Genomic DNA, 21,674 nt, shown 5'->3' with positions numbered 1-21,674 from the left:
AGCTAGCTACCCTGAAGACTAAACCCTTCTTGTTCAATGCCTACACATCTTAGTTTTTGTTTTTTGTTTTTACTAAGAGCAATGTGATGCTTTGCTGTAGAAAAAAAACATGAAAGGCTTCTTAATCACAGAGGAAAAAAAATAATAAAATATACAGGAGTCAGCCAAGTGAAGTTACAGTTGGAGCCAAGGCCACCAAAGAGTTAAATGTTTTTTTTTTTTTAACAAAACAAAGCAGAAGGGAGGAGTCTAAAGATACAAGTGGCTAATCTTGGAACCTATTTCCAAGATTATAACCTGCTCGCCTGCTGTCTTCAGAGCCAAAAAATCTTGAGCAAAGGATTAAAACTTACACTGCACAAAGCTCCTTTTATTTACAACCCTGCTTCTTTAAAGACCAAGAAAAGGCCAACCTGAGGCTCAGGACTTTAGAACTCCTGCAAACTCAGCCAGTCAACTTTCTTTCTTTTTCTTTTTCTTTTCTTTTCTTTTTTTGAAGACTCAATGATCTTCCAGAAAAGACTCAAGAGTTCCTGGAGATGGTGGTGAATGCCAAGGTAAAAAGTTCTTCATTGAATTGGGGCCTGGGTGGGTGGGTTGGAAATCCAGTCTGGTTTTACCTGCAAGAAATATGGAAGAGAGATTTAAGGCAGGACTTCTGGATTGAAGATTCCTCAGGGGTTCTGATTCGCTTGTCTGGTCTTCCTTGATCTCCGTGGGAAGTGTAGCCGCTGTAGGACGGGTTTTGTCCCATGGCTTTGATGTTGTTTGTTGGTCTGTCTTACGTAGAGAGCTATGGCTCTGGAGTATGAGCTTTGGCTGGGTTGTGTGCTGTGGTGTGGAGCATTAGAGGTGATTTCAATGATTCTGGATGAGGCAATTTCTTCCTCTTTCGGTCGTGTATCTGTTTTATTCCAGGTTAACCGTTCAAATCCCAACAAGCCCCATATATGGGATCCATCCCTCCCATCCTCTCCTAGAAGTTCTAGAAGCTTCACTGGCTGTTTGGTAGATGCATACATGGCCTTCAGCTTCTTTGAACTACAAATGCCCATTTGGGATGTGGTTTTGGAGAACATATATCCAGACGCCCTGACCTCTGATGACAAGGGGGGCCGGGGATGCAACTCCCTGGTCCTCACCCCTAGCTGAGCAGGGGGGAGGCCCTGGGTTATGCGAGCAACAGCAGCAGCAGCCCCGAGCATGCATTCCCCTGTGTAATGCACACAGGTCAGTGTGGACCAGGCTTGGGCAGTGTTCACTGATGGACGGACGCTGGACCCCTCTGGTCAGCGGGTCTCCACCATACCCGGTGCATCTCTCCTTCGGGAACAAACCCTGTTTCGGTAGGACCGATTTCTGCTACGGTACGGTCTCTCCTCCCGCCCCACTGGCTGCTGGCAAGCATTTCCATTTCGGTTAACGTAGTCACACTTCTTAATATAATTACTAAAACGGCTCTGAAGATAACCAACAACCCTTCTGTGTTATTAATATTTCGTTAATATTTACCAACAGAATTTGTGACTATAACATGGATATAATTATGAATGCCAACAGCTAATAATAACCAATAACTAATATGATGAATAGAATTGATTAATAGTTATGCACACAATCACCAATATAACTATTGCTAGAACTAATAACCTGTATACATTATAAATATAATTTATTAATACTTATGGATATAATTTACTAGTATGATTCTGATATAACTATTAGGATAACTAACAATCTTTATATATTATTAATGTAACTTATAAATATCTATTAATATAATTTAATAATATTTAATATTTAATATAATTTGATAATATATATAATATAACAACCCAAACACCTATTAATATAATTAATCTTTATGACTATAACCTATTAATATTTATTAACATAACCAGAAATATAATTAATATGCTTTCTATATTATTAACACAACTTATTAGTATGTATTAATGTAATTTAGTAATATCTATCCATGTAATTTTATTATACGGGAGAACAAGGGCATTTGGTTATTTCAAATTACATTTCCTTGGCTAGTAGTGAGGGTAACCTCTTTCTCTCTCCCCTCCCATTTCCTGGCCTTCATGTCAATAAACATTATTTTATTTGACTGGATGCACAGAGTCTATGATCTGACGCACATAGGCGTCTTTCATTTTGAAAAAAACAAGCAATAGTTTTCTCATCTAGATTCATTCATCCCTCCTTACAATCCATGTAGTTTACCCCTATATTGTTTCTATTTCGTGGTGGTAATTTTAGAATTACAAACCCTTCCTGCTGATGACGGTGATGTTGTTGTTGACAATGATGATGATGGTGTTGGTGATGATGATGATGATGATGGTGATGATGATGTTGATGATGATGATGATGATGATTGATGATGATGATGATGATGGTGATGATGATGATGATGATGGTGATGATGATGATGATGATGGTGATGGTGATGATGATGATGATGGTGATGATGATGGTGATGATGGTGGTGATGATGATGATGATGGTGATGATGATGATGATGATGATGATGATGATGGTGATGATGATGGTGGTGATGATGATGATGATGTTGATGATGGTGATGATGATGATGGTGATGATGATGATGATGATGGTGATGATGATGATGGTGATGATGATGATGATGATGATGATGTTGATGATGATGATGATGATGATGATGATGATGGTGATGGTGATGATGATGATGATGATGGTGATGTTGATGATGGTGATGATGATGATGGTGATGATGATGATGATGATGATGATGATGATGATGATGATGATGATGTTGATGATGATGATGATGATGGTGATGATGGTGATGGTGATGATGATGATGATGATGATGGTGATGTTGATGATAGTGATGATGATGATGATGATGGTGATGATGATGATGATGATGATGATGGTGTTGGTGATGGTGATGATGATGATGGTGATTACAGATGAGTGTAAGTGTAGGAGGAGGAACCAGGGGGAAGGAGAAGGGGGAAGGAAGAATGGGATATAGAAGGACAAAGAAGATGGAAGGATCTCTCTCTATCCACAATCTGTATCTATCCACCTGCCTATCATCTATCTATGATATATGCACATATCTATCACTGATCGATTCATCTATTATGAATTAACCATTATATACATCATCTATCTATTCATCTATTATCTTTCATTTATCTATTTATCTTCTATCTATCCATCCATCCATCCATCTACCTACCTCCCTACCTACCTATCATCATCATCATTATCATGTACCTTTCTATTGCTAGCATGATAGCAGATAGTGTTACTTGAAGAAAGGGGTAGGGGGGAGGGCGGGCAGGAAGGGGAGGGAAGGGGTGGGAAGGGGAGCCTGGTGCTTTCCCAAAATAAAATCTGGCTGATGTCAGATAGACTTCAGAGGTCTTGACAGGTGGAAGCGAAACAGCTCTTTTCTTCTTTTCTTTATTTTCTTCCTTTCTTTTTAAAAGGAAATCTCCACCTGGATTGTTTAGAAGTTTCCTCCACCACTGAATTTTTTAAATTTGACATTTCATACAATTATCCTCTTTGGACCAGGAATAATTCATCCCCAAATGAAGGAAATAGGTTTACTCAAAGATTTGGGCTTTGATTCCGGTGCACGAGTCTTAGCGAACACTTAGTTTCTTCTTCTTTGTGGCTCTGGCAAACTTAAGGGTTCGAGAACATCTTGGGAATGGCTGGGGAGAACACTGTGCCTTCTAGAACACAGGTGACCATTCCAGAAAGCCAGAGTCTCACAGAATTCGTTCCCAGGGCCAAGTCATTCTTTGATAATGGCAGGTGGAGGAGGAAAGTCCCACAGTGGGTCTTCTGGGCATGGGAAGGGTTGGGGCGTGTCTTTCTTTAGTAATGGGAGACATGACCTATAAATAAATAAAACACACCAACATGAATCAAATACATCAAGTAGATTGGACAGGGCAAACCAACACCTGTGGTAGCCAACAGTGACATTTCCTGAAAGGTTGGTTTTACAAGAGCTTTTGGTTCTTGTGTTGTCTTGAATGGATGATGAAGAACTGAAAATAGCTCTCCTTCAAACTAGAAATGCCCCTGTGTTCTTGAGAACATTTTGTGCATTCTAAATATTTACCTATCTTGGTTTGGCACACACGTTCTAGACCAGCTGTGAACTTGAGCGAGAGGTGAGTAAGAACAGGGTTTAGACCAATGCCCATTGTTAGGTTTGGGGGTGAGGGAAACGTCTCCCCAGGAGAGTGTCCATCAGCTTCAGACTTTTATCAAAGAATTAGAAGGCAGGAAAGTAGCGTCAGTAGCTCACGCCTATAATCACAGCTACTCAGGAGGCTGAGATCGAGGATCCTGGTTCAAAGCCAGCCCAGGCAGGAAAGTCTATGAGACTCTCTGATCTCCAATGAAGCACCAGAAATTTTTTTAAAAGAAAAGCTAGAAGTGGTGCTGTGGCTCAAGTGGTAGAGCGCCAGCCTTGAGCACAAAAGCTCAGGAAAGTAGCCTCAGTAGCTCATGCTTATAATCACAGCTACTCAGGAGGCTGAGATCTGAGGATCGTGGGTTCCAAACCAGCCTGGAAAGTCCTTGACATTCTTATCTCCCATGAACCACCACAAAGGAAAAACAAAAGCTGGAAATGGAGCTGTGGCTCAAGTGGTAGAGCGCCAACCCTGAGCCACAAAAGAGCTCAGGGACAGCGCCCAGGCCCTGAGTTCAAGCTCTAGGACTGGCAACAAAAGGAAAAACTTTTATTTTCTTTTTTAAAAAAGAGAAGAAATTCTACAGGCAGAGGCTGGTTTGGGGTTCCCAGTGCCAGGTAAACAGAAAGAGCCGCATCCAGTCATCGTGGTTGGCCTGGCTGGTGTTTGCTTAGATCTAGACTGGTTAGATTACACACTCAATGAAGCCCCCGTTAGCCAAGGTTAAAAGTGAACCCTACACAGCTAATAATAATAATAATAATGCCACAGGGAGAAATGGCGTGGAACCTGTCAGGAGATTAATTCTCGCCTCCAAAGATTCCACAGGTAACAGGTCAGTCTCCTTCCACCCCCAAAGAACCCCAAAAATGGTCATAAAGAAGGGAATTTCCTATCCTTCTTGGCTAGGACCCACACACCCCAGGGTGGCATCTCCCGCTTGGAGAAAGCATTCCCTGTGAGTTGAACGCAGGGAGGAGATAAGAGAGGCTTTGTTCAGCCTTGGAGGAGGGATGGGGGGGGGTGGAGGGAGGTGAAGTAAAGGCAACAAAGTCCTAGAGACATTCCTACACCCCTGAAACCTGGGGGGAAACGAGGAAACTGAGCATGGGGCTCTAGTTCTGTCTTCGCGAAGTCACTCTGAGCCAGGCAACCATGGCGCACGCCTGTCATCCTGGCTACTCAGGAGACTGAGATGTGAGGATCACAGTTCAAAGCCAGCCCGGGCAGAAAAATGCGTGACTCTTACTCCAATAAACCAGAATTACTATTATTATTAATAATATTAACAAGGCAAGGCTGGGCAGGTGGCTCAGTGGTAGAGTGCTTGCCTAGCATGCATGAGGCCCTGGGTTCGATTCCTCAGGATCCTATACACAGAAAAGAAATAAAATTAATAATCAAAAGAAAAAGCCAGACATGGCGCTGTGGCTCAAGTGGTAGAGCAGCTAGTCTTGAGTAAAAAAGCTCAGGGACAGTGCCCAGGCCCTGAGTTCAAGTCCCAGGACCAGCACACACACACACACACACACACACACACACACACACACACACACACACACACACACACACACACACACACACACACACACACAGAGTCTCAGAGCCCACGAGATTTCATTTACCCTCAGAACTGGCCAAACAAAACAAATGAAATAAGCCCTCCAGAGACCAGGTTGTGTCTATGTTCAATTATTTCCTTCTAAATCACATTTGTTCTGGGTGACTGCACTTGCAAATCATTTCTATTGTCACTTTTGCTTGGGGCACTAAGTTGTATTAGGTCAAGAGGAAAAGTCCTTTTTAAAAATAACACAAATAGGGCTGGGCAGGTGGCTCCGTGGTAGAGCGCTCGCCTAGCATGCATGAGGCCCTAGGTTCGATTCCTCAGTACCCCAGACACAGAAATAAGCTGGAAGTGGCGCTGTGGCTCAAGTGGTAGAGCGCCAGCGTTGAGCAAAAAGGATAGTGCCCAGAGTTCAAGTCCCAGGATTGGCACACAAAGAAAATGAAACAAAATACAACTCCTTCGGGGAATATATATATATTCACCTTGAGTGAAAGAGCTCAGGGACAGTGCCCAGGCCCAAGTTCAAGCCCCACAACTGACCAAAAACGAAACAAAACATTTGCATCAACTATGGGTCATGCCGGGTGCCGGTGGCTCACGCCTGTCATCCCAGCTACTCAGGAGGCTGAGATCTGAGGATCGCGGTTCAAAGCCAGCCCGGGCAGGAGAGACCGTGAGAATCCTATCTCCAATAAACCACGAGAAAACCGGAAGTGGCGCTGTAGCTCAAGTGGTAGAGCACCCGCCTTGAGCTGAAGAGCTGAGGGACAGCGTCCAGGCCCAGAGTTCAAGCCCCACGACCGACAAAAAAAAAAACAAAACTATGGGCCATGTCTCCTTTCCCCTGAACTCACCTGTACCAGACACCTTATTAGACTGTAAGTTAGCTGTTCAAGGAACTTACACCATTGGATTTCTCCCTGCCCTATTCCATACTTCAGTTAATATGTTTGTTTATATATAGATATATATATCCATATATATGGATATATAGATATATGTATATGTATAAATGTATATACACATATACATATATAATGTACACACATATACCTTGTATATGCTGATATATTTATGATTTATATCTAATTTGTACATATAGAGCAAAACATATTACTCTCTCTCTCTCTCTCTCTCTGTCTGTCTGTCTCTCGGTCTGAGGCCTGGGACTTGAACTCAGTAGTTGATACTTTTGCTCATTGGCTGGCGCTCTACCAACTGAGCCACACCTCTGACCCTCAGATGTCCTCTTTCTGTATTGTCTGCTACTTCCTGCTAAGGATTTAGACTCCGTTTCTTCACCCGATCAGAACGTTTTGTCTGGAAGGACAAACGGATTATCCCCACGCGGAAGCTGGTGTATATTTCAGAACCTGTCTCTTGTGTGGTTCTGTCAAAAATGGTGTAATTCTAGATGCCAGCGCTTAATGTCTTTATATCATTTTTTTTTTGTGGGTGGAGGAAAAGTATCGAATGATCCAAGTGTTATTTAGGCTGTGGGGAGATGAGGATGGTGATTCTGCTTTTCTTTTTGTTTATCGTTGAGGATTCCCTCCTGTTGTTTTCGTACCCATGCATGTGATCCGCCCTTAGCTTTTTCCTTCTTTCCTCTCTTTTCATTTCTTTAAATCCTTCCAGGTTGGGAACACAGGGGCCCACTGTAATCCCACACTACCCCATGATGTGTCTTGTTATCGTGGTTAAAATAGCACTGAGTAGACACCCAGGTTTATTATGAACCAGGTCAGGTAGGCATTGACTGTCCCCACTTGAAAAGGGGGGGTGGTGAGGATTTTTTTGGTCATTTGTGGGGCTTGAACTCAGGGCCTGGCCACTGTCCTTGAACTGGGCACTGTCCTTTTGCTCTAGGCTGGTGCTCTACCCCTTGAGCCACAGCTCCACTTCTGGTTTTCTGGTGGTTCATGGGAGATCAGAGTCTCATGGACTTTCCTGCCCAAGGCTGGCTTTGAACCCCGATCCTCAGATCTCAGCCTCCTGAGTAGCTGGGATTACAGGCGTGAGCCACGGGGTGGTGCCTAGCTTGTATTTATATTTTTTTAACGTCTCTAAAAAAGTTTAATAATAATTGACACACTCAATTGCAAATATCAACCTGAGGAGATAATGCTGATTTGCTTCCGGTGTTCCATTTTCTTAAGCAATTGAATGATGAACGTCACAGTAAAAATCTGTGATTATTATTATTATTATTATTTTTGGGTCCAGTCATGGGCCTGAACTCTGGGCCTGGGCGCTGTCCCTCAGCTCGTCAGCTCAAGGCTAGCGCTCTACCACCTGAGCCACAGCACCACTTCTGGCTTATTTCTTGTTGCTTATGTGGTGGTGAGGAATCGAACCCAGGGCCTCAGGCATGCAAGGCAAGCGCTCTACCACTGAGCTACCTGCCCAGCCCTGTGATTATTTTTAATGGTTGTATCTGCTATCTGATCTTTCCCTAAGGGTGTCTTACTTAGAATGACACACTATGCAGTTAGCTTTACCGTCTGGTCTTCGCTGCAGTTTGTTATAAGAAAATGTCCTTGTTTGATTCCTGTTAACTAGATGCTCCCTTGTACAATGCACTTGCATGCTCAATACTCATTAAAATTCTGCTCACAAATTTTGGTGCCAGGAGCCGGCGGCTCCCGCCTGTCATCCCAGCGACTCAGGAGGCTGAGACCTGAGGATCGTGGTTCAAAGCCAGCCTGGGCAGAAAAGTGCGGGAGACCCTTATCTCCAATCAACCACTAAAAACACCCAGACGTGGTGCTGTGGCTCAAATGGTAGAGCACCAGCCTTGAGCAAAACAGCTCAGGGACAGCGCCCAGGCTCTGAGTTCAAATCTTAGGACTGGCTCTCCAAAACAAACAAACAAAAATGTTGGTTCATGTAAAAGCTACATTGGGGGATTGGAAATAAAATACATGGCTAAGTGAAAAACAAAAGCATCTATAATACTTCCAAACCCTCTATATGAACTTCTGAAACCAATACACCCATACAATACTCAACTTTTCCTTTACACATTGATTAATATTAACTGCTTGTTCTGGCATGCGTCATATTTTGGTCTCATGAGATGCGGGACGTGCAATTCACCTTGTATGGACGATGGTGGGAAATTTGAAATAGCTTGCCAGGTGGTAGATTCATTGCACTTTATTCATTTGGAAATCTTGGGCACGAGACCGGTTTACAAGAAGGACGGACGGTTGGACATCCCAAACAGAACTTTCTAGTCTCATTTCTTTCTTTCCAGAGAGAGCCCATGGCCACGAAATTCATCAGCAATGTACTGTTCTAATGCATTCCTAACAGCAGCAGCTACCACCACCACAGCAACATCAAAATCCATGAGGCGCATGAACACAAAGGGGGCATTTTAATCTGTGGAAATCAAGTCACCGGGGCAGATGCTTCTTTTTTATTGTTTAATTTTAATTTTTTTTGTCAGTCCTGGGGCTTGAACTCGGGGCCTGGGCGCTGTCCCTGAGCTGCTTTGGCTCAAGGCTGGTGCTCTACCACTTGAGCCACAGTGCCACTTCTGGTGTTCTGGTGGTTTCTGGGAGATCAGAGTCTCAGGGACTTTCCTGCCCGGGCTGGCCTCGCACGGCGATCCTCAGGCCTCAGCCTCCCGAGTGGCCGGGGTGACAGGTGCGCCTCGTGGCTACAGGGGCAGGTGGTGCGGCGGCTGCTCGGCCCAGGCCCCGGCCCCGGGCCCGCCCCTCTTCCCGTAGGTGTTGGAGCCCACGTTGGTGGTGGGTGGCAGGGCCCCCAGGGTGTGGCTGGAATGGAGCAGGAAGCTGGCCAGGCGGTGCGTGGCGCAGGTGGCCGTGTTGCAGACACGCTTGTCCAGCCGCGTGTCCGCCCGCTGGCCGGCACCCCTGCAAGGGGGGGGAGAGGCTGAGAGGCTGAGAGGGAGGGCTGCAGATCCACCCATGCCACACACAATCAGACACGATCAGACACGTCACACACGCCACACACGATCAGACACATCATACACGCCACACACGATCACACACCACCTGGGGGACCCATGACGTCTCAGATGGGTGCAATGTGGTGCACACATTCAGCCAGGGCTGAACGGTACACACCGCTCCACACATAGCCACGCACACAGAAAGAGCATGTATATCCACACACACATAGATATACACAGCTGTATATCTATACACACACAGATACACACACCTGTATATATCTATACACACACAGATACACACACCTGTATATATACACACACATAGATACACACAGCTGTATATATACACACACATAGATACACACACCTGTATATATACACACACATAGATACACACAGCTGTATATATACACACACATAGATACACACACCTGTATATATATACACACACATAGATACACACACCTGTATATATATATATATACACACACACACATACACATATGTATATACACACATTCAAATATACATAAATACATAATATACATATGGTATATATAAATTATGTTATATATTATATAAGTATATAAACATATATACATATAAAACATAAAGATATGAGCATATATATATATATACACACACACATAAACCTGGTGAAAAAATCAAGTACTGAAATCAATGTATACATGGATATATATGTAGATGGATATTTATATGTGTGTCTATGTCATAACCACACTATACACTATACACCACTCAGGCAACGTGTTATATATTTTATGTTTGTACCATAGTGTACATACACTATACATAACATATATGCTATGCACCACATATTACACATGCAGAAACACACCACCCACATGCACACACATGTGCATTTGTGCACACATATAGAATATATGTATACATGCATGTATACAATACATACATGTAGTTATGTATATGTGCACACATGCATGTGTATATAAGGACACTTATACATGCTCACACACATATACACATGTGTAATATATACACATATGCACAAGTACACACCGATGTACAAGCACATATATACACACCTATATATACATTCACATATACATGGACACACACACAAACACATGTACACAGTGCATACACACATATGCACATAGGTGTGCACACACGTGAACATACATGCACAGATGTATATGCATTTGCATGCATACATGTATGCACAAACACACATATACACATGTGTAATATATACATACGCACAAACATATATTACAAGCACATGTGCACAGTACCTATATAGGCATGCACATATATGTATATGTGTATGTACTATACACACATGCATGTGCATGTGTGCATGTACATGTATATATGTGAACACATACAGACATATTTATGCACACATACACATATGCATGTGTTGATCTGTACATGCACACACGTACGTGTGTACACACATCATATACATGCATAGATATATAGGTATGTGTATAACATATGCGTATAACATCATATAATTATACCATATATAAATATATAAATACAATGAGAGTATGATATCTTAATATGGATGAGTATGATATAGAAATAGATGTAACTATTTGAATTGAATTGGAAATTTCCTTATGTGTATATAAATATATGTAGCTATTTCAATTTAGTATGCACATATATTTATATATAGAAAGATATGTATATATAATTTATATGTAACTTATATATATATTTACATGTAAATATAATTACATATCTGCACCTATCTATCACGTATATGTCCATGCTGGTACTAGGCTTGAACTGAACGCTGGTTCTGGTCTTTTTCCTTCCAAACTGGCTCTCTACTACTCAAGCCTTTTCCCCGTGTCGTTGGAGAGAAGAGTCTCTCAGATTTGCCTGCCGGGGCTGGCTTTCCTCGTGATCCATCCCTCTCAGTCCACAAAGCATCTTGGATAAGCAAGCGATATCATCTTTCCTGTCTGAGGGCAGTTTGTTGTTTCGAGGGACTGCGTTTTTGACGCAGTCTTTAGGGCTTCCTATGGTTTTTATGGTCGATCCCATAATCTGACTTGAATCTCCCCTTCAAAACAATAAAATAAAAAAGACCAAATGTACTGATTCCAGGAAACACTCTTTTTTTTTTTTTTAAAAGCAATTTTGTTTTGAAGAAAGGCTCCTAGCGTATCTGGTAAGAATTCAAGGTAAGAGATGGTGAACCTAGCGTGAACATAATTTCATAATCGATAATGATACACATTGTTCAGTTTTGGAGTGACATGCATCCGATAATAAGCACAGATCCACAAAGACAGAGTAATAAAGGAGCTTAGCAGACAGCCACAATGAAGCATTCAGGGATTGACACCGGGTAATATTGCCAATTTTCCTGGCATTCTTTCATTGTTCTGCCTAGGAGAAAATTCATGTCAGTTTCAAAGTTATTTTTTAATCTATGAAAAAAAAAATACCACAATTGAGCATCACAGCCTGTTCCGAGAAGAACATGCTGTAGTTTTTTTTTTAAGTCTTGAAACGACAAAGAAAAGGTTGTGTTAATTCCTGCTATTGGTTACACATAGTGATAATGTGCGTGTGTGTGTGTGTGTGTGTGTGTGTGTGTGTGTGTGTGTGTGTGTGTGTGTGTGTTCTGGTCCTGAGGTTTGAACTCAGGATCTGGGTGCTGTCCCTGAGCTCTTTCACTCAAGGCTGGTGCTCTACCCACTCTGAGCCACAGCTCCACTTCTGGTTTTCTGGTGGTTCATGGAAGATAAAAGAGTCTCATGGACTTTCCTGCCCAGGCTGGCTTTGAACTGTGATCCTCAGATCTCAGCCTCCTGAATACCAGGATTAGAAGCATGAGCCACTGGCACCCGGCTGATTCTTCTTTTTAAATTTTAATTTTATTGTTATTCTGAAGGTGATGCGCAGAGGGGTTACTGTTACATAAGTCAAGTATTGAGAGCATTTCTTTTTGGGATAATCTCTCCCTTTCCCTGTATTAGTTCTTCTTAACTTCAACTTCTCCGGAACCTTCACGTGGCTCCAATTTCTATGTATTTCCAATTCTTGAGCGTGAGCACGTAGATGGCCAAGGGCTTTCACAGAAGCTGGAATATAGGTATTTTGGCAGTAAAAATCCCTCTTGATTTACAAAGGAATGCTTCACTGAAATGTCTGGGGTGAGATCAGGTTCTATGGTAGAAGATGTTATTTGGTCGACGATTATACACACCATCTCTCTGTCTCTCTTTGTCTATCAGAAGTTTCATGGAAGAGAGTCATGAGTTATGGAAAACTCTCTATTCTTTAAAGAAGGCAGAATTCAAGCTATGCCAGGCTACTGCATAAAGCTGATTTAGTTAGAGACGCAATGGTACCTGGTGCTTTGTTATTTAGTGTTTGATTCTAAAGCCCAAATTGGTGGGGGGGGGGAGGGAATCAGGTGCTGGTGGCTCCCGCCTGTCATCCCAGCTACTCAGGAGGCTGAGATCTGAGGATCACGGTTCGAAGCCAGCCTGAGCAGGAAAGCCTGTAAGACTCTTGTCTCCAATGAACCACCAGAAGACTGGAAGTGGCGCTGTGGCTCAAGTGGTAGAGCACCAGCCTGGAGCTGAAGAGCTGAGGGACAGCGCCCAGGCCCTGAGTTCAAGACCCAGGACTGGCAAATAAGAGAGACAGGAGTTCCAAGTTTTCCCCTACCTTCCATCGGGCATGGCTCTCAGTTGATTGAATGTAACAGACAAGACCAGGAGGACAACCGGCAGCTTCAGGACACGCATTGCTCGACAAACCTGCTGAAAAAGTACAAATCAGGCATGGACATCAAGCCCTCTCCTCCATGGACGCAATTTCCATTAGATCCTGACGGAGCGGCGCTCCCAACGTCTCGGGCAGAAAGAACCCTCGGCAACGTTAGAGAGCGTCTTCACAGAATTCCTGCCGGACTACTGGCCACTATTGTGGTTTTGAAATGTTCACATTCCCAATTTTCTCCCTGAAACAACCTGAAACGTTACTATCAAAAGATCTTATTATCCTCTCGTTTGGAAGGGATGTCTGGACCAAGAAGGATGGTACTCAGAAATGGACGTGTTCCATTGACATCCCTTCATTCAGCTACTTAATCATAACACAAATCACATGCATATAATGTGCATCATACATTCATGTATATTATACATATATCATACTCCATACCGTGCCTATTTATACAATGCATACATAGATTACACATGTTCTACATGATACATTACAATGCACATAATACATATATTACACCTGTACAGTGTACAGTATACAGTGTATATATAGCATATACTGTGTATGTTACACACAGACTATATCATGTATATTATAGTATATAATGTATGTATTATATTATGCATATATCATACATTTTATACATATATTATGTATTTACACACATGCATAGTATATGTATATTCATATATTATATTCACATAGCATAGTATATGTATATTCATATATTATATTTATATAGCATAATATATGTATATCCATATACTATATTCGTATATTAATATTCATATATTATATTCATTTACATGTTATGCACAGATTATACATATATGACACATATATTATACATGTGCATTTTATATTATGCAATATTATACATGCATAATACACTGTATAATATATTATGTATACTATATAGCACACATATGATCTCCTTTGAAATAAGTCATATATTTAAGACTGTTTCCCCTTCCTAAAGAATATTATATATGTAACATACCGTATATGTTATATGATTGTATATAATTATATGCAATGCCATATCATATAATATATAACATATTGTGCATATATATTATCCCTTTCTTTGCAACCTATTTCAGAGCAAGTCTCCTTTTCTCGTACTAAACAATCCTCTCCCCCACACTGAGAATTCTTTACCTGTGAACGTTTCAGAGTCGGCAAAATCAGAAAAAGCAACAAGCAACAAAGTCTCTGAGAGCAAAAACGTCTCCTGAGCAAAAGCCCCAGATGCCTGTGCCCCGCTCTGCCCCTACCTGGATCTTATACCCTGTCACCCCCCCCAGCTCAGCTGTGACGTCAGGCCGAGTGCAGAGCTGCTGTCATTAATTCCGGCCAGATGGAGGCTGGGGGGCAGGAAGACACGGGTAAATATTAACACAGCCATTTTACCCCGGCTTGTCATCGTAAAGACGCAGGAGAGCAGGCTCAGCCCAGCTGGTAATGAGCGACAAGTAATCATCAGGACTTGATTACGAGAGTTAAAAGACGGAGCTGCTGACATCTACCACGATGGAGCGTGTGTGCAGACTCCAGGCAGGACCAAGTGAGGGATGAAGTAAACCCAAACCACCCACCGGCCTTCAGGAACATCTTGGTACTGGAGGTGAAGGTGTATCGAAAAGGCTCTAACCCAAAAGACAGAGCAAAGGCCGCTTACGAGGAAGGGGAGAGGAGAAGCATCAAACCCAGCATCCACTTGGCTTACATACTGTGGCTCACGCCTGTAATCCCTGCCACTCAGGAGGCTGAGATCTGAGGATCTCAGGTGGAAGCCAGCCTGGGTTAGGAAAGTTTTGAAACTCAAGTGTGTGTGTGTGTGTGTGTGTGTGTGTGTGTGTGTGTGTGTGTGTGTTCATCCTGGGTCTTGAACTCAGGGCCTGGGCGCTGTCCCTCACTCTTCAGCTCAAGGCTGGTGCTCTACCACGTGAGCCACAGCGCCCCTTCCGGCTTTTTGATGGTTCACGGGACATGAGAGTCTCACGGACTTTCCTGTCCAGGCTGGCCTTGAACTGCGATCCTCCAGATCTCAGCCTCCCGAGTAGCCGGGATGACAGGCGTGAGCCCCTACCCCTACCTGCAAGCAATTTTTGCCTTTTTTTCTTTTTAAACTAAATTTGAAGGTGCTTAACAGTTCACAAAAATCAGATGATATTCCGGCGCCGAAAATAGAAATAGCCAGTTCTTCTGCTTATTGGTGCTTGAGTTTACACAGCTGTGCCCGGGGGACCGAGCGAGGCTGCGATTCTCATCCGTCTGTTCCGGGATGTGCAGTTCTTCGTGTATTTATTTCTTTATCTTCCCCCCTGCCGCCTAGCCCGTGATCACCTCCTGATGGTGCATTTTCGTGACACACATCCGTGGTCTCAGGCTGGTGTGGTATAATTAGAACTCTGGATTTCACAGACTTCCTGAGCTAATGCAAGACAAGGGGACTGGGGTCCCCTAGATCAGCCTTTTAGATGGCCGCCCAGACCTATCAAATCGACCCAGAAGCTACACAGCCATAAATGATCCTTACCCAACACTACGGAAATATCATCTCCAGCCGGGCGCCTGTCATCCCAGCTACTCAGGAGGCTGAGATCTGGAGGATCGTGGTTTGAAGCCAGCCTCCTGGACAGGAAAGTCCGTGAGACTCTGATCTGTAATAAACGACCAAAAAGCTGGAAAGTGGTGCCGTGGCTCAAGTGGTAGAGCGCCAGCCTCGAGCACAAAAACTCAGGTACTGAGTTCAAGCCCAAGATCTGACTTTTTTTTTTTAGAAAAGAAAAAAAAGAAAACAATAATGTCTTATATTTCATTTATCCATTATTTCAACAAACTCGTTTTTGAGGGACCGCTGCTTGACATCAGAGGGTATCAGAGATAAGATAGCAAATAAAGCAAATTCCTGCCTCCAGATGACTTAGTTGTTGGAATAAAACAAAGTATAAACAAGTAAGTAAATACACAACTAACATCTGTGGGGGGGGCGGGGACCCAATATGGTTTCTTTTGCTATTTTTTTGGTCAGTCCTGGGACTTGAACTCAGGGCCTGGGCGCTGTCCCTGAGCTGCTTTTGCTCAAGGCTGGCGCTCTACCACTTGAGCCACAGCGCCACTTCTGGCTTTTTCTGGGTGTGTGGTGCTGAGGACTCGAACCCAGGGCTTCAGGCATGCTAGGCGAGCGCTCTACCACTAGGCCAGGTTGCCAGCCTGTCCCTCTCTGGTTTTTCTGTCTCTCGAAGTGTTTTTGGCCTCCATGGGAATTGACTGAACTTCTTCTACTAACTTCTCAATAAACACAGTCCCTTGGATAATTGTATTTTTAGCTTCTTCTGAGTCCTTGCTTTTGGACTGTCCATGGCCAGCATTGTGTTGGTCTTCTGGACCTAACTACCCAGACTTCTTTCTTTGGGGGTGTGTTATTTACTGCCTTGCTTTCTATTTTTTTTCTTATTTCTTTTTGAAGTTCTTTTCCTTTCTCATTTCCTTTTAGTTTCTCACCGCCCTGCCTCCAACAAAAGCATTTTCTGTTTGTTTTTTTTGGGTCTCAGGATTTGTTATGGAGTCTTCCTCAAACTGCCTTGTGCTACTTATGGATTCATTTCTGTAATATCACATAGCGCCATTTTATAACTCCCCTGAACAACGATCAAAAGGATCTAACGTGGGCCATTGAATCAAGCTGAACCTGCCCCAAACCTTGATCAAAATCCATATTCCATCTATGTCTGGAATCTTAATTTCCTTAGGTCTCTTTTTGTTTCTGTGATATTGGAGCTGGGTGCTGTCTCTTAGTTTTTTTTTTTTTCTCCATTGGTGCTTTACCGCTTGAGCCACAGTTCCATTTCCAGCTTTTTGGTGGTTCCTTGGGCTGGCTTTGAACCATGATCCTCAGCTCTCAGCCTCCTGAGTAACTGTGAGCTAATGGTGTGGGGCTCATCGTCCAAGTTTTTGATGGTTTGTTGGAGATGAGAGTCTCATGGATTTTTCTGCGCTGGGCTGGCTTTGATACGTCAGGAATAGAAACAAGGAAATGAAAAAAATACATCTCGTTTGAAAACCTTGGCAATGGGACTTTATTGTATAACAGAAGAGGCTCCCATTCTTCTTTTTGGCAAATGGCAACCATAAATTCATCAGAAAGTTCTAGAAGCAAGGCATTTGGGACAACTTGTTGCCTGTTCTGTGTAAGTGGCCCAGGGTTGTGAATAAACTTCAAACGTCGGCCATGCTTTTCCATGAATTCAGTGACGTTGACTGATGCTTTAGATCTCTAGTCCACCATGAGGCTCTTCAGCAACTTTAACAGAACTATGTCTGGTGCTGTGGCTCCCGCCTGTCATCCCAGCGACTCAGGAGGCTGAGATCTGAGGATCGTGGTTCAAAGCCAGCCCGGGCAGGAAAGTCTGTGAGACTCTGATCTCCCATGAACCACCAGAAAACCAGAAGTGGCGCTGTGGCTCAAGTGACAAAGCACTTTCCTGGAGTGAAAGAGCTTGGGGACAGTGTCCAGGCCCAGAGTTCAAACTTCCTGGCCAAAAGTAAATAAGAAAACAACCCTCACCCCCCAAAGAAATAGCAGTGGGTACTAAGTATAAAACAGTGTTTCTAGGGGACAGAGAACACATTGGCAATTAGCCAGAGGATGAAGTTCTTGGCACAGAGAGACCAGTCCAAAATCCAGACAACCACCAGCGTTTCAGGACATAGGTTCAAAGTCCAAGGATTCAAACGCATCAAGTCCCTGGTAGCTTTCCTAACAAGTCAAATAAACAGAAGAGCCCTCGTCGGGGGCTAGTAGCTCACTCCTGTAATGCCAGTGACTCGGGAGGAACGCACTTTGAGGCCAGCCAGGAAAGAAAAGTCTGGGAGACGCCATCTCCAAAATAACCAGCAAAAGGCAAGGCTGGGGGGATGATTTAGGTGGTAGAGTGCTCAGTGAATGAACCAATGGGAGGGCCTGGAACATGGATAATTAAAGTCATGGTTTCAGTCACACACACACACACACACACACACACTCTCTCTCTCTCTCTCTCTCTCTCTCTCTCTCTCTCTCTCTCTCGAAGGGTAAACCAGGCAATGGTAGCTCAATGTCTGTCATCCTAGCCACTCAGGAGGCTGAAATCTGAGGATTGTGGTTTGAAGCCAGGCTGGGTAGAAAATTCCAGAGATTTCTGAATGTGGACAGCTCATCTGGCTTTAATTTTCTCCATGTGATTCTCTCTTTTCCTTCCTTCCTTCCTTCCTTCCTTCCTTCCTTCCTTCCTTCCTTCCCTTCTAAGACATTGGGTGTTTGGAATCATGAACAGCCTATGAAATAAAACAAATTCAGAATAAAAATGGAATGGAAGTGACTGCCCACCTGCAAGTCCTTGTGAGGGACAATTTCCAACCCGATCCCCCCACCCCCCGTTCTTGTGGTCCGCTCATTAGGTGATCATTTAACACTGGTGTTCCTTCCGTCCTTGCCCGACCGTTGATCTGTGTGTCCATGAATCATCAGGTTCAACATTGCCTAATGACCCAGACCGGCCAGGTGTTCAGCTGGAGAGCTGGGCAATCAACTCAGGAAAGTAAGTGTGTGCGCCACTGTCACCTGATTAGACGCGGCCCCTGCTCCTTCATTTGGTATTCACCCAGACCTCCAAACTGCTCTCTACCGAACAAAAGCCATTAGTTCATTTACCCACCCCCTGGGGCAGAAATTGGAATTGACAGTCTAGTTACGGACACGTTTAAACAGAAGCATTTCAGCCAGGGGGTGGCTGTGTTGTGTTGTGGTGGTTGTTTTTCATTTTTATCTTTGTGCCGGTCCTGGGGCTTGAACTCAGGGCCTGGGCGCTGTCCCTGAGCTCTTTCACTCAAGGCTGGTGCTCTGCCACGTGAGCCACGGCGCCACTTCTGGTTTTCTGGTGGTTCATGGGAGATCAGAGTCTCGGGGACGTTCCTGCCTGGGCTGGCCTCGAATGGAGATCCTCAGATCTCAGCCTCCTGAGTGGCTGGGATGACAGGCGGGAGCCACTGGTGCCCGGCTGGGGTGATCTTTTTCTGTATGTGAAAGTGAAAGTTCTCAGCCTCCCTGTGCCCCTCTGAGAGTTCTGACTGGTGGATGGGAAGAAAGGGCTTCTGCTCTCTCTCTGTGTCCTTCCCTTCAGCTCTTCCTCTCTGAGATCCTCTCCTACGAATCTCTGGATTATTCGCCATCCCTGGTTTTAACTCTGGACACCTTTGTCATGGTATTTCCGTGTCAAGTCTCTCCCGTCTCCCTGGAAAGCTGTTGTCCATCTCGGCCTGCAGGAGGTTAGAGACAGCTTGTGTTGTATGGATCCAGTAGAAAATTCTCTCACAAAATCCTACAGACAGAGCCCAAACAGAGATTTAGACCCGTGCGGTCAACCCGATGCCCCAATCCAAAAATGGCCCTACCTCCTGGAAGCAAATACATATTAAGATTATTCCTCTGGGTGTCTCAGGCACCTACTGCTGTGCTTAGAATGTTCTAGAAGCTTCATGGATCTTTGTGGAATGAATGAATAATCATCAGGACCAATGAAAGAAGGCAGGCTTTGGTCCGGCACCCCTGGGAGAGGCTGGGGGAGGGGGCGGATGTGAGTTTCATCGTTCAGTCTTCAGAAAAGTTTTCCATGGTAGTCAGACATATTCCAACCACAACAACAGAACAAAAGAGTTCATAAGACACTAAGGATTAAGCTGACATTTACACGCAGGTGAACTGCATTGTTATGGTGAACATTTCACCCTGTCTAGCTACCTCCTTGTATTTATTAATGTACATTGAAAACTACATTCAGCGCATGAGACTCTGATTTCCAAGGCGCTAGCAAAAAGCCGGAGTGGAGTAATAACTCACGCGGTAGAGCACCAGCCTTGAAGACAAAGCTCAGGGACAGCGCCCAGGCCCTGAGTTCAAGCCCCAGGATTGATACTAACCTCCCCCCTCCAAACCAAACCAAACCACACACATGCCAAAACAACAGAACAAAAAGCTAAGTGGTGTGCGAACACTTGGTGTGGAACTGAATTTTCAATTCTTTTCTTGCCATGAGTTAAATACCGACGCGTATGTTCAAACACTGAAACTGGGTGCACATAGAGAAAAGCTAGGAGGTAAGTAATTGAGATAAGTATTAGGAAGGAAAACCATGTTGCTTTCAAAGGAAACCCAGAGCTAAGGTAAGAAACAAAATTTGAGGGGCTGGGAAGGTGGCTCAGTGGTAGAGCGCTTGCCTTGCATGCATGAGGCCCTGGGTTCGATTCCTCAGCACCACATAAGCAAAAAGAAAAAAGCCGGAAGTGGCGCTGTGGCTCAAGTGGTAGAGCGCTAGCCTTGAGCTGAAGAGCTGAGGGACAGCGTCCAGCCCAGAGTTCAAACCCCATGACTGGATCCAAAAAAAAAAAAAAAAGAAACAAAATTTAATTCAGGAACTATCTTAAAACAGAACAAAACCAGACTTTAGTATCAAACCAGGCCCAGCCAGTAGCTCCCGCCTGTCATCCCAGCTACTCGGGAGGCTGAGATCTGAGGGTTTGACTGAAGTCAGCCTGGCGAAGACAAGTCCAAGAGACTCTTATCTCCCAGGGAACCAGAAAAAAGCCGGAAGTGGAGCTGTGGTTCAAGTGGTAGAGCGCCAGCCTTGAGTGAGAGAGCTCAGGGACAGCGCCCAGGCCCTGAGATTAAGCCCCAGAACTGGCACACACACACACACACACACACACACACACACACACACACACACACACACACACACACACACACACACACCTGCACCAGAATTTGAACACACCCCAGCCGAATGGAAATTCATAGGCAAGGAGAGAGACTGCGGTGAGAGAAAAGGAAATGAATGAGAGAAGGAATAAAGGAGGCGCTGCAGGGGGATTCTACCTAAATCAACTTGACGTTGGTTTTCTTTTTTTTTCCCTGAAGCAAGCTGTTAGGAACAGGGAAGGGCAGGGAAAAGGAAAAACAAAAAGCGCACACTCCATTCTCATCCGGGTAGGATTGTTTACTTACACATTTGTTTATTTATTAACAGTCCTGGGGCTTGAACTCAGGGCCTGGGCGCTGTCCCTGAGCTGCTTTTGCTCAAGGCTGGCGCTCTACCACTTGAGCCACAGCGCCACTTCCGGCTTTTTCTGTGTCTGTGGTGCTGAGGAATCGAACCCAGGGCTTCGTGCATGC

General features: G+C 44.0%; 2 protein-coding genes across 3 annotated transcripts in view; one reads left to right on the top strand and one right to left on the bottom strand.

The window, feature by feature from the left end:
- The first annotated feature begins 277 nt into the window (after positions 1–277).
- The window catches only part of LOC138820017 (solute carrier organic anion transporter family member 1A2-like), a 55,056-nt gene continuing 33,659 nt past the window's right edge, over positions 278–21,674 (top strand). The window contains exon 1 of the mRNA XM_070011656.1: positions 278–557. The gene's annotated coding sequence lies outside the window, so the exon portion shown is untranslated. The remainder of the gene's footprint in view (positions 558–21,674) is intronic.
- Positions 9,267–14,683, bottom strand: Iapp (islet amyloid polypeptide). 2 transcript variants are annotated; one of them, XM_070011760.1, is made up of 3 exons: positions 14,621–14,683; positions 13,400–13,491; positions 9,267–9,674 (listed from the first exon to the last, which is right to left on the bottom strand). In XM_070011760.1, the coding sequence occupies exons 2-3, from the start codon at positions 13,477–13,479 to the stop codon at positions 9,458–9,460; spliced, it is 297 nt and encodes a 98-aa protein (XP_069867861.1). In that variant the 5' UTR covers positions 13,480–13,491; positions 14,621–14,683; the 3' UTR covers positions 9,267–9,457. The 2 variants fall into 2 exon arrangements, with proteins under 2 accessions (XP_069867861.1, XP_069867862.1); XM_070011761.1 differs by having other exon boundaries at positions 13,400–13,494; positions 14,621–14,650.

Source organism: Dipodomys merriami, unplaced genomic scaffold (assembly GCF_024711535.1).
Source record: "Dipodomys merriami isolate MVZ:Mamm:240054 unplaced genomic scaffold, mDipMer1.0.p SCAF_84, whole genome shotgun sequence".
Lineage (NCBI taxonomy): Eukaryota > Metazoa > Chordata > Mammalia > Rodentia > Heteromyidae > Dipodomys > Dipodomys merriami.
Note: the sequence above shows the minus strand (reverse complement) of the source record. Positions and strands in the feature narration are given on the sequence as shown.

Coding starts and splice junctions, on each gene's coding strand:
- Iapp (XM_070011760.1), bottom strand. CDS start 13,479: ATGCGTGTCCTGAAGCTGCCGGTTGTCCTCCTGGTCTTGTCTGTTACA. Junction 9,675..13,399: donor AGAGCCATGCCCGATGGAAG/GTAGGGGAAAAC, acceptor CCCCCCTTGCAG/GGGTGCCGGCCAGCGGGCGG.